Raw genomic sequence first — 14307 nt, forward strand, 5'->3', positions numbered from 1 at the left:
CTTCCTCTGTATTATTGTAATCCACATTCATAGTTGCTTGACCCATTACAAAAGGCCAATATTCATAATTTAAAAACTAGGTCACATCAGATAGAATTCTTACGGGAGAAAAAACAGAAATCTATAATCTACTCAAGATGAAACTTTGTTACTAACTTTACGAGGACCGGGATATCTAGAACACGATTGAACCTTGTTTTCCTACATAGCTGTAAAGAACATAACAGGCCTATGGTATGTTCTAAGAAAATCATTGAACAAAAATTTCGAATTGAATTCTCTGTGCAAATGAATAATGACTTTGTAAATCATTGATTTGATTGCCTTCATTCCTTTTAAGAATTTTACCCGTAAAGTTTAGAGCTTGATAGAATTGAAAAATGGGGGAAGCAAACAAATATATAATCAAATCAATTATAAATTTTCCATATAAATAATCCATAAACCCATTAGATTACAGAACCAAACTAGAGAATATTGCAGTTATGACTATATTCTATAATAGCTGGCATCAACAATAATATGAGAGATGCTCACATGAGATCAAAAATCTGTTTGTTCACATTGAATGATGAAGGTAGCCATATTGATGGCAAAAGAACAAATATTGTGAAGTAAAGCAAAATGGTCTCTCCATTCACTAAAAAAATTGTGCCTTTTCTCATTTCCTCATCATTATTCAAACACAATAAACAGGACCCTATAAATCAATACATTAACCTAATCCAGTAAAGAATTAAGCTGCCAGGCATTTCATATCCGATGCCTTAAAAATACATAGACACCATACCTGATACTCCGCCTCAACAGGAAGGCAATCGATCGAATAAGGTTGTTGAAGACGAGCAATGATTCTATCCTGGAATAAAACCAAGCATTATGGCAATAAGAATTACATGATAGAAGTTTAACTCCATTTTCCCTATAATTAATGTAAAGTTTTATTTATGGAATGGTTTGAGTTCATTCTATATTTCTAAATCAATTTATATGAATATAATAAGGAATCTGGGAAAACTTGCACATTCACCAAATATGAACTTCCTATAATCATTTATTAGTGTCTGGACACGATATCAATTCACCAAAGATTTGCCATCATTAGAGTTGGTCTCTTGCAAGCTATAATCAATAAACAAAAAATACAAAACATTTCAGTGGGGCACACGATTGCATCTGAGAATATTTTCTTTGGTATCATCAGTCTAACTCATTCTACATTTAGCATTCTCAGCGGTGTTCATATAGATCACACAGTAAAATTAAAGCCAAATGCATTTCTCCTGTTCAGAAGGACAAAGGAATCTTTTTGGCTCTCATAAATTTATAAATTTTCTTGATGTGATCTCTATCCCTTTTTAACCCCTTTTCTTTGAGTCTACCTCTTTGATACTTCTTGGGAATGGTCCTTTTGTTGATATAACAGTTAACTTGATTTTATATTTTAAGTCCAAGCGTATTTTTTTAATCACTTGTTAATGTTGGTATTATTTATTTAGTCTATGTATACAATACAAACTTAGGCAGCAAAAATGTACATTTTCACTTTGGCCCATTTCAAAACAATATGACATCTTAGCACACGAACTTATTGAATTCAGCTTAGAATCTCAACCAGAATATTACAAAAACGAATTGGTACAATGCATAATGCAAACAAAATGATTATCATAAAATAATTGAAAATACTTTCAATACTCTGAGGATACACAATCTGTAATGAGGTAATTGCAGACATTCTGTCAAGATGGCACCTTCCCATGCATCCAAAAGCACAATATTGGATAACATGTAGGATGATCAATCTGTATCATCTCTAGATAGATTACTAAAATATGAGAAATGGACTGTATATTTTATTTTTTAACCCCATAAGAAAAAAATTTAAAGAAACATAAAAGTTTGTTTTCCCAAAACTTGATCGATAATATATTCCAGAAAATTATAAATGTTAAAAAATGATTTTGCATTCCTACTAAGCTATTTATAAAGTGGTGTAGAATATTTATAATATAGCAACATGACATCTTTTTTTTATTTGAAAAACAGTCAATTGCATTAATAAAGAGAGGGTAAAATGCTACAAATCTTCAGTTCACAGCTATTTTTTTTTATCACTTGTCAATGTTGGTATTAGTTATCTATTCTATGTATACAATACAAACTTAGGCAGCAAAAATGCTTAGCACACAGACATATTGAGTTCAGCTTGGAATCTGAACAAGCATATGACACGAGAAATGAATCAGTCCAATGCATAACGCAAATGAAATGATTATCAATAATTGGAAAAACTCGTAGGATACACAATCTGTAATGAGGTATTTTGTAATAGCCATTTCCTGAAATTAGATTTTTTAATACATACTAATAATAAAATTAAAATATAAAATAATAATTAATAAAATATAATATAATATAATTACAAGTTAATTAATTTTATAGAAAGCTCAAGAGGCATGACATGAAGAGTTGTGACTCCCTCAAAAATAAGATATAAAAGGGGGAAGAATTCATTTGAAGAGGGGGAGGAAAAGAGAATGAAGGATAGGAATAAAAGACGGATAAATGGAAGAAGAAGAATAAGAAACAAGGAGGAAATGAAGGGTTGCACACTTTCTAAGGGTGCTAATGGTGAAAGGTTGTGTCTCTTTCGAAGGACAAACTATGAAGGGTTGTACTATTTCAAAGGGGGGAATTATGAAAGGTTGTGTCTTTTGCCGAAGGGCATACATGATGAAGAGGTGTGACCTCACCCTCATATTGGGAGATATAAAAGGGAAGAGGGATCAAATGGAATGGGCGAAAGGAAGTGGCATTGGAGGAGATCTAGAGCAGATTCAGAGCATAAATATATGGAGGGGTCTTAAATGAGATTTGAGAAGGAAAGAAGAAAATAAGATATGCAGATCTAGAAGAGGAAGATATGCAGACCATAAATGAGATAAATGCAGATTTGAAAAGCAGTAAAGACTGATTTGAGAAGTGAGAGATAGGTGAAGATTAAATAAGAAGTAAAAAGGCAACAGTTTTACCAAACAGATGTATCTTTTCATAACCAAAAGATGTGACCCTTGGTCTCCATGAAGGGTATAAAATGAAGGAGACATCATTTGAAGAAGGCATCAAACCAAGAAGAAGATCAGTCGATCCATTCAAGGGAGCATTAAACTTCATAACCAACTTCAGAATTCATAAAGAGAGGAATCGAGAAGTTTTGTTAATAATAAGGGCAAGATTTAGGATGATCCCAATAGGGGACATTACATATTTGCAGACATTCTGTCAAGATGGCACCTTCCCATGCATCCAAAAGCACAATATTGGATAACATGTAGGATGATCAATCTGTATCATCTCTAGATAGATTACTAAAATATGAGAAATGGACTGTATATTTAAGTTTTCAACCACACAAGGAATAAATTTAAAGAAACATAGAAGTTTGTCTTCCCAAAACTTGATAGATAATATATTCCAGAAAAAAATATAAATGTTAAAAAATGACTTTACATTACTACTATATTTATAAAGCAAGATAGAATATTTATGATATAGCAACATGACATATTTATTTATATAAAAAACAGTCAATTGCATTAATAAAGAGTGGGTTAAATGCTAATGATCTTCAGTTCACGGTTAATTAAAAGCTTGAAACTCAGGTAGAGCAGTGTGACTACAGATTTTACATTGAGTTCTAATCAGAGCGGCAGTGGCAAAATTAACCAATCATATAGTGCACTGGATTAATAACTATCTCCATAAATTTATATCCACCAAACCGAACATAAACATTCAACATCATAGAAATTCGTCCTAACACCAAGTAACAACTGATAGCAAAGAAAAAATAAACTTGAAATTTCACTGTGTTGATTAGACAGGTGACAACTTTTGAATATTATTATTGTATATCAGTCAAACTTCTCTATGTCAAAGTCCAAGTGGGATGAGCCTATACGCTGTTAGATATTGGCTTGTGTGTGAGTTAAAGCTCAAAGGTTTACTGATGTTATAAGTTATCAATGGGAAAAAAAAAATCAAGGATCTCCTCCTATTTATTATTCTTTCCTCCTTGCTTGCTTTAATTACTTGTTACAGAAATTTGACATATAAAAGAATAATTCTTTAGTTTGGACCTGCTATTTTACGGTTCTAATTTGCATTTCAAGCAAGCTGGAATTTCAAGGATATCTTCTAATCACTTTAGAATTGAGGTTCATTTTTATTATGCAGTGCCTCTTCACCTAATCTATTATTCAAACCTCATATGTTTCATGTATGAGCAGTTTGCATTGTACTTATTAGTGATATAGTGTTTCAGATTTTAGGAATTCTAGATGTTAACAAATAGATCTGCCACTGTGTTCAAGTAATTTTATAAATTGAAATGGGAATTTTCTAGCAATATTTTCCGCCAAATGAAAGAGATCATTCAACAATTATAAATACAAGTCCTCGATAGCACATATACATGTGGCATGCAAAGACAAGCAGAAGTTGATTTCTATCTTTCAAGAATTTCAAAAATGGAAAAACTTTTGGTGCCAGAAAACTCATGCTATTCAGGCCAAAGAATTTTATGCCAATATGAAATTCTTTTACTAATAAGTTCAAAAATGCAGAAAATTAATGTGGTTCAGCAGCTCAAATTTTCAAGTGGAAGGGTGATTGACAATAATTAGTATCTCCTCTCTCGGTCCAATAAGTCCCAAGCAAAATGAAGACAGAAAAATAGAATCTTGGGTTTTGGCACATATCCCTTCCATTGTAACAGCATCTCAAAATGAAGTCCTACATCTCCATTCACATAAGGAGAGTTGATAAAGATAGTTTTTCCCTCTTCTCATGACAAGGCCCCAGGGTCAATAGGTTTTCATCTCAATTCTTACAAGAATTTAGAATGTGACTATATCATTTCTTATATCAATGAACTCACAACACTAACAATTTGGATTCCGACAGATATCTCAAAAAAACTAGCACAGTATATTCATTTTCTCTTTAATAAGAACTTTTCTTAGAGGCTGATAGATCACATACCAGATTATGCAGTCCAGAAAAACAAAAACAAAATACTTAAGTAGCAGAAAAAGCCAGGAATAATAGCCAAGGCATTTCAGAAGCATTCGATCATGATAACTGCACTTTTATTCTCAGTACTCTCACAGGCAATTTGAATCCAGTTTGGAATTCATGCAATGCTTTCCCACAACCCCAATGTTTTCTGCTTCCACTAATGGGACAACAGGAAAAGACTGCTCTCCACCCAGAGTTTACAGTACTCTGACCAACTATCATAGTTAACCTCCTCTCTTTATAATCAGCTACAGTATATACATGAAAGGAGTGTTGTGTGACCAACTAATTAGAGGAGGGACATACAGCAGAGATGTTCTGAAGAAATCTCCCACTCATCACCCCACTAACCAGATTATGACTACCATGAATATGACTGTGAGGAGAAAGTTGACGCACTCCATTTTTTGTTGTCTAGAGGGCACATCAATGGAACTCCTTGAAACCCTAATCAGCTTGTGAGCAACAAATCATTGACCTAGAGGTAGCAACTGTGGGAAACTCACCAAAAGTATTGGCTTGATGGTGGTCAGCATCTCTGAATCACTTTGCTCCAATTTCCATGCCCAGTTAGGACCTTTGGGGCATTTATGCATAGTAGGGAGCTCTCAACCACCTCTAGGATTAGGGTGGTCGGAAAAATGGATCATACTTGCATGACCATGTGTCAGATGTTATTTCCATCTCCAAAGACAACTAAAGACCGTGGTTGCATATGTTCCATATTACAGTTTGCAACTAATGTTGTTCAATCTCAGCTTAGAGGCAACCTAGGGATCTAGAGCATCTCAAGGATGTCAAAAATAGGGAATAAGATGTTGCAATGAAAAGAAAATGCATGGCAATGAAATTGTCAGTTTTTAGCAGGAGATAGTTTCACAACTTCCCCAGAGGTTTTGGGATCAATACTAAGGATTTGCAGCAATTTTTATATAACTTGGGCAGAGCATGGAAGCTGTCTAAGTTTTTACCTTCAATTTGTGTTTCCAAAATTAGATCTTCCTTTTGGTGCCAAGGATGGGAAAAGCCATAAGAACACTTCTAAATCATCGTTCAAGGGTTTTCTCTGAATTATACCTTCAAATTTTTCAAGTTTTGACTGTTGAAAGAGGAAAAACAGGAATTCCATCGTTCAGAGACCGTAGAAAAGTGTTTGGAGCTTGTTTAAGTTGTTGTAAAGTCTCTATTTGTCCCAAGTGTCATTAGCCACATTTGTAATCTACTTGAAGATAGTGACATCAGGAGCATGAGCTCACTCTTCTAGAATTTTCTTCTGTTTTAAGGATTCTTCCAGGTGTACTTACTTGCATCTGTCCTTTTGTATTTTGTTCTTACACTAACTGGATGTGTCTACTTCTTTGTTTATGTTATGCAAAGTTGAACATGTTAAACTGAAATTTCAAGCATTATTAGCAGGTAATTCAGTTGTTTAATCTTGAACTAGTGATTGTTAGGAAAGTGTCTCCAGCATTTTGCAGATCATGGGGCAGCCTTTGGGGCCCCTATCCACAGTAGGGTGAACTTGTCCAATAGGAACGGGGATAGAGGGAACTTGTCCAAAAGGATGAGAGTTTCCCTCTCCCTGCCAGTCAATAGCATAAATGCCCTTGATCAAATGACTGAATGATGCCAATCGGCAGTCACCATCTGAATGGCTGGGCAAATAGCCCCCAGCTAACGAACCGAATGCCCACCAATGACTCAGATTGCTTGGTGTCAGATAATATATTAAATACCAGTTCAGTGTGGAAAATATTACTTCTCCTGATCAATAACCCAAGCACCTTAAGACACTTATCTGAAGAATTTGCATAAAGAAGCACCTTGAGATTTAGAAGTAACACGATCCTTTATGGATCATTGTAGCTCTGTGTATTGCGTGTAGTTCCTTAAGAAATACACAAAAGTGCCATACCCCACTTGGACAATTTTTCATGAAGGGAGTTCCGTTTTCCTGGACTGATACACATAAAAGGCAAGGTGACATCTCATCATCTTTACTAGTAGTAACCTGCTATAGTAGGCATAAAAGTGAGTTTTGCCACTCGTAATAAAACCTTAGCACCTTTGCACTTTTATCTTAAGTGTTTATAGATGTAAATACCCCAAGATGGGGAAGAAATAGGTGCCCTTTGGGTCACACCAAGAATTACAGGCAGTTCATTACGAAGTTTGTCCTACTCCTTGAACACCTTGAAGATGAATGGAGTCTCAGTTGTCTGGACTGGTAAGCATCAAAAGACTTTTGAAGTGTTGAAGGAGAGGTTGATTAGTGCACCAATGATGAGTGCCTAAATTAGCAAAAGGAGTTTCATGTGCATGTTAATGCTTTCACCTGTGCCATTGAGTGTATGTTGGCTCCTGAAAGCAGTCAAGGGTTGGATCACCCAATTGAATTTATAGCAAGATTTTTTTCTAGATAAAAAGTCAATTATTATTACGTTAAACAGAATATATTTCATCAATACATTAGAGAGATTTTACATTAATTCACTGGCAGAGCATAATTATCATGCCCTCTACATCAAAAAGGACAAGTATAACCAATGATAATTGATTGGTTTGTTAATATTCCCATTGCCAAAATCTTTCAGACATTGTGCTCCCATCTTTGCTGAATTCTCTTTCTTCAACAGATATACAAAACAGCCATAATAACAGTAGAAAACAAAATTACACAGGATTGATATTAGACTACTACAAGTCACAGTGTTGTTAATCTTTGTCATCTTCAGCCCTGTTTAATTCCCTTGAAATAGTCTCCTATGCAGCAATGGCGAGGCCTCACATGTTAACAGTATCTGATGAACTCCCTGGTGTCGGGGATACTTTTATCCCTTTCAGATGTGCCCTCTTTAGGCCAGAAAATTCTGGCATATATAAAGATGAGCCTTACCACTTTCAACAATAACATTGCCTTTCTCAGATCTCTAAAGGTAAGTCAATTGAATGCATTATAAGGTGCCTTCCAATTATATTCCTAAACTGTCTCCAACACAAAGAAGAGACATGAGATCTTGCAATGTGTAAGAAAAGCCAGTTCTTGGAAAATTCTGCTATGTATTCTATAAAGGATAAATATAACAATGGGCCACAAAAGCTATGAACATGGATAGAGTATGGAAGAGATTGACTTATACCTAAGCATTTAAAATAAAATGAAAAAGTAGAACATTTCATATCAAAATTTCAGTAATTAATTTTGATACTAGAAATGCTCATATTTGAATAAAAGTATTAAAACAATATAGAGAATTAATTTGAGCTATAATCATTGCAGGAATCACCTTATTTTGAATGACATCCTTCAGTATAGCAGTGGTCTTTGCAAGTGTCTGACATTTCTTTTCCATTTCACTCACATGGGTGAGATGTGCAACACTATTATCATCCTGAAAAACAGACCCAGTGTCATGTATTGGCTTCAAACTTTTGTCTTTCATGCGGTCCACTTGAGCTAGTTTAGACTACTTTAGAAGGCCTTTGGAAAAAATGTGGAAAATTGAACTGAATGAAACTAAAACAAACAGTACTCCCAATGAAAAAGTCAGCAATTCTCACATTAAAAAAAAAAGAGCTGCTAGAGTTCCTTCGGGTCTATTTTTTTTTTAAATGGCACCAGTAAGTTCACTCTCCTAGGTATTGGGTTAAAGCCACAAGATGAGAGCAAAGATTGTTATCAGAAAGGTAATACTAAAAAAATTATTTTATCTCTAGGAACACATGTTGCAACAGACAACATTCAAGAGTAACTTCAACATAGTTGTTAAAAATGACAGACTAAACATCATAGGATCCTAAAATGTATTTAAGCAGATACCAAACACAAAAGACATGTAATTCTTCTAATCCAAAAATCCTATTTAGGCCATGAATTTACATTGGTGCAAGATGAAGAAAAGCATGATATAAGTGGATGATTGCAAGGCAACTAATTTTAAAAATGTGTAACACCAAAAGCCGTGGGGGATGACAGATAAAAGATAAGTATGAGGCTAGTTCATATTACAAGCGAAACGTAGAGTCAAAGACAATGAAATGAAACCACATACAAAGAAGAGCATCGCATACTATTAAACAGCCTATATATATATATAAGAACATAAAGACTTTTTGATCTAGCCATGCCTTTTAGATGGTAAGTCTCATTACAATAAGCTTACCTGTCGACCTTGAAGTTCTACTTGCAAATTTGCCAGATTTCGTTGGACAGATGTAAGATCCCTCAGGACCTTTACCAAACTATCACTTTTATCGCTAAATCCTGTTGTATTGCCCAAATTTTGAACATCATCCTGCAAACGACAGCTTAAGTAAGATCTGAAATAATACAGTTGAGCAGCATCAATCATTCATAGCTAGTTCAATCCCTATAAAAGTAAGTGAAGCTCAATACTGAATTAAAGTACAGTGTAGAAATAAATGAATTGTTTTGGTAAGAGTAATTATACAGTCAGATAGAACCAATTGCCATTATTCATATAAGTACAAAAAAGCACATTAAAAGAACTCAAAAAGGAAATGATAGATACAAAGAGAGACTAGTTTTAAGACAATGATTATAAATGGTGAAAGGTACTGTTCTTTGCATTATATTAAGCTACAAACAGCACAAGGTTCCCAAAGAAATCTACCAATGCCCAAGAAGATTATCTAGGGGAAGGGATGGGAGGATTTTTGGTCATCCAGTCTATTAGCAGATACCCCGAAGTGAGCAGGGGCAATAAAGATAGAAAATGAAGGGTTTAATGGTTTTTTCCTCTTGTCTACAACTTTAAAAACAGACTTTCGTTCATTATATACAACCATGGTTAATAGGGTTTTTTTAAAGGCAAGGACTTTGTTTGAACTTACCATATATATCCCCAGTCTAAAAGTCTAGCCAGATATTAGAAAGCCTGTATTTACAGAAATCATTAACTATAGAAACCTGAAAGAAATAGGCCAGGGTATCAGTTATGTTCTGGATGACTTTTACAAAATCCCATTTTTACTGGCAGAGTGATTATTAGTTGATCGGAATTGGATAACTCATGCTTTTGTCTTTCAATTTGTTTCAGTCCTTCAGATTACCGGAACACATTCATTGTTTGTATGACCAATGAAGACCTCAAGATATGTTTTAATTTGGTGGTAGCATTATGGCTCCATCAACATGGAGTACTGATAGTGTTTGATTGTGGACCACCAACATCTGGTTGAAAATTAGCTGTAGGGGGAGTGTTAAAATCATACATCTGAATCTCCAACCAACAGCTGCAGTTATAATGTATTTTGAATTTTAATCAGTGTTTCTTTGAATTTCCAGGACAGGAAGGCATGGGAAAGCAGTATCAGCAACAGCAATAAATTTGCCAAATTTTGGGGACAGCTGAGGATGTCTATTTAAAAAACTTAAACAGACTAAAAGGAGAAGAAATAAATTAACTGCAACATACTGAATTTTGCAATGTCAAATCTCTCCCTTTTAGATTTTTAGGGGGTTTTTATAAATAATTGCTGCTAATGGTTACCTTTTCTATTAATGATATCAGGTTTCCACAAATCGTTATATTGATATTTGCTGTTTCTGGATTAGACGGTGAGAGTTTTTTGCATCAAACAGCAGTGATCAAGGTTACCTCTTTTTTTTTAATTTTTTCCCCATAATTCTACTACTGCATTAACTTTGGGCAATAGTTCCACGGAGTTTCCTGATGAAGGTATGCCAGGACATTGGGATGGTTTTCGGGGATAAGTTTCAGGGACAGGGGGACCAAAAGCCTAAATTTGGGGACAGTGAGTGTAATGTCCCCTTGTTGAAATAGGATTTATTAATAAATAATAATAATAATAAATTAAACTATAAAAGAATAAAAATAACAATTAATATAATTTAAACTTAGTTAAGTTTAATGAATGGTCAAAAGGCATGAAATGAAAAGTTGACTCCCTCAAACATGAGATATAAAAGGGAGAGAAGCGAACTTCATTTGGAAAAAAGGAAGAAAGAAGAGAGCAAAAGGAATTAAGGAAGCATTAATGGGAAGAAGATAAGTGACTCTTTCAAAAGGGCAGCAATGATGAAAGGTTGTGACCCTTTCGAGGGGTGGTAATTGTGAAAGGCTGTGACCATTAAGAAGAGGTGTGACTCTCCCTTACATTGGAGGGTATAAAGGGGAGGAGTTTTCATTTGAGAAGGTAGGATCCATGGAGTAGAACAAAATATCTGAGGCGTTAAAACAGATTTGGGAGCAGACCTAAATCAGAATTATAAGAAAATCTGGAAGAATGATATGAACATTTTTCAAAGAGGTCAGAACACAAATACAAATCTGCAAACAATAATAAAGTAGGTAGGTATTGAAAGAAAAGAAGAGGAAACATCAAATCAATAATCAGAGAATCAGACCTGATGGAATAGAAAGGATTCTCATACATACATACATACATACATACATACATACATACATACATATATATATATATATATATATATATATATATATATATATATATCTGAGTATAGCAGCAAATCAGATTGATATAAACAGCAGACCTGTGCATTTAAAGAGGGAAACAACATCGAATTGAATCTGTCCAAATTACTACAACAGACTGAATATACATAACTTGCAATAACTCTACAAGTATATTAGGCAAGATTTAGAGCCCTCCCAAAAGGCGACATTACAGTGAGAGGGCTGGCAACACTGAGCGGATGGTGGGGTGGGGGGTGGCACTAATATACAAATTGAGGTGAAATGAAATCTTCAAGGCAAAATTTGCAATATAACATCTCCGTAAGGGCCCCATGAAAGACAAACTAGTTTTCACAAAGTTAAAGGTTGCAATCAGTATGTAATGGCATGTTACATATAGCAAGCGACCTGGCAGCATCCCCGGAGGAGGTGGTGGAGGTAGTGGTGCTGTGGGGAGACATCCCCATACAGGGAACGCGAGGCTTTTTTGGGTGGATGCATCTCCATGGAACAGTGTTAAATAAATTAAATTTGAGCTACTACTGCACAGAGCTTTATGCTGTAGATTGCAGCCTCACTTTGAGCATTTACAATTGGTATTTTATATTGCTCCTGGAGTAAATTGGCTTTTCCAAAATTGATTGATTGATTGCAATTAGATTTAAATTTAATACTACAATGTTACAACCCCAAGAGTTTTAAAATAGAAATGAGTTGTTTCCAAAGTTGAACACTGTTTACCATAAACTATGATTATAGCATATCCATACTGACTGTCTTGTCTTGTTTTTTGAGCACGGCTATCGTATATTCAAGATTCGAAAAAAAATAAATTCCCAGGAGCATTGAGCTTTTTCTTTTGAAGTTTTTCAACTAAGCACCTCTACAGGCAAAAATGCAACCACAACAGAATGCACACAAAATGACTCAACAATGAAATAGATTATTACAACAGATAATAGTACACAATACAGAAGAACAACTCAATGGTGAGCCCTCCTAAGCGGGCAGTCTAGAGGTCACAATAGCCAAAACATAATCATAACATGATCTGCTAGTAACCTATGACACTTAATTGTAGAATCTCGGGGGCCCAGCTTGACTAGTGTTGTTGACTGAATTCAATGTGCCACAAATAAAACACAACATTGACACTAGGTACATGTAATGTCCCCGCTTTGAAATAGAATTTAATGGTAAATAATAATAATAAAATTAAAATTCAAAAGAATAAAATTAAAATATAAAAGAATATAATTAGATATAATTCAAATTTAATTTAAGTTAATGAATGGTCAAAAGACATGGAATGAAAAGTTGTGACTCCCTCAAACATTAGATATAAAAGGGAAAAGAGAACCTCATTTGAGAGGGGGATAATTTGGGAATCAGAAGTGCAGATCTGATCATGAAAGGTTGTGTCCCTTTCAAAAGGGCAGATATAATGAAGAGTTGCACTCTTTCAAAGGGTGCTAATGGTGGAAAGGAAGTGCCTCTTGCCAAAGGGCATACACGATGAAGAGGTGTGACCTCTCCCTCACATTGAGAAATATAAAGGAAAGGAATCAAAGCATCCAGTGACATCACCATCGATCAGATCAGATCAAAACTGTTATTAAGTTACAGGCAGTAACATCTTTGTTCTTGGTGGTATGCATGGGGATGTCCTTAATATGTATGCTTAATATATGAAGCCTGATAATGTTCTTATGCAGAATTTAGTAGTAATATTAATATAGACTACAATATGTATGACAGTCATACTTAATACATGAGAAGTTAGTATACTCATAGCCCAATCACTTAATCATTTCTAATTCTTTCCCAAGGAGAGGTGTGGTGTTGTTAGGGAGCAGCAGAGTAAATCCATCCCAAAAATAGATGAGCCCCAAGGGTGAATGGACTGATGATCCTGAAATCTGGACTGCATTATGAGCCCCAAGAGTGAATGGACTGATGTTCCTGAAATCTGGGCTGCATTGTGGGGGTGGTGTCATCGCACCCCAGACAAGTAAATCCCCATCCAGGGTTTGAGAATTAGAAGGGATCTAGATTAGAGCTTGAAGATGGACAATATCAGTCGTACTATGAGCAAACATAATTATTTAGTTTGTGTAATTAGTGTAAAGGCAAAAATAATGAGTAGTGAAGTATGTTAATCAGTGGGAATTGGCTGCCTCCCAGTAGGGGACATTACAGTTCATAATATTTTTGAAAATTAAGTAATAATTGTTTCCCTGTGCTCTCTTGTTTGAGATCCCCACGGTAGGGAAATCAGTGCTCAAACAAACCTGGAATATATTATCGATGCCAGTGGAACTGCAGGTATCATATCCTCCAGAGGATTTCCAACACTAGTCATTTCTAAAGATAACAAAGGCATAGGTAATCAGATTCCAAAAGGCAAAGTTTTAAAATCTTTAATTTAATTGTGGATTCTTGCTAACTTTGAAACCAGAGAACAATTTCCCCAAAGGGTTGTGATATATTAGTAAAGAGGTAAATGACTAATGATAGTCCCCTCAGATCAAATCCCTAGTCTGTAATAAGGTGGCCCATAACCAAGAGAAAATGCGACATTACTGGGGTTCTGAAGTACTGAAATACAAACTAGAAAAGTTGTGAAGTATAAAAAACAAGGGCATATTCTGTAATCAGCAACTTGGGGTCAAACCCACCCCACAGTAAGACTGCCCACAATCCCATCCCATATCACACAATAACGCAGCCCACTGTCTCAGCACCAGACTCTGAAAAACTAAAT

At 34.9% G+C, this 14307-nt stretch overlaps 1 protein-coding gene across 1 annotated transcript in view; it reads right to left on the reverse strand.

Moving 5' to 3' along the window:
* LOC131037514 (AUGMIN subunit 2) overlaps positions 1-14307 on the reverse strand; it is a 158746-nt gene that overhangs the window by 112290 nt on the left and 32149 nt on the right. The window contains exons 2-4 of the mRNA XM_057969674.2: positions 9246-9377; positions 8370-8474; positions 791-859 (exon numbers count right to left, since the gene is read on the reverse strand). Of these exons, the coding sequence (XP_057825657.2) occupies positions 791-859; positions 8370-8474; positions 9246-9377 (306 nt within the window). The remainder of the gene's footprint in view (positions 1-790; positions 860-8369; positions 8475-9245; positions 9378-14307) is intronic.

Source organism: Cryptomeria japonica, chromosome 6, assembly GCF_030272615.1.
Source record: "Cryptomeria japonica chromosome 6, Sugi_1.0, whole genome shotgun sequence".
Lineage (NCBI taxonomy): Eukaryota > Viridiplantae > Streptophyta > Pinopsida > Cupressales > Cupressaceae > Cryptomeria > Cryptomeria japonica.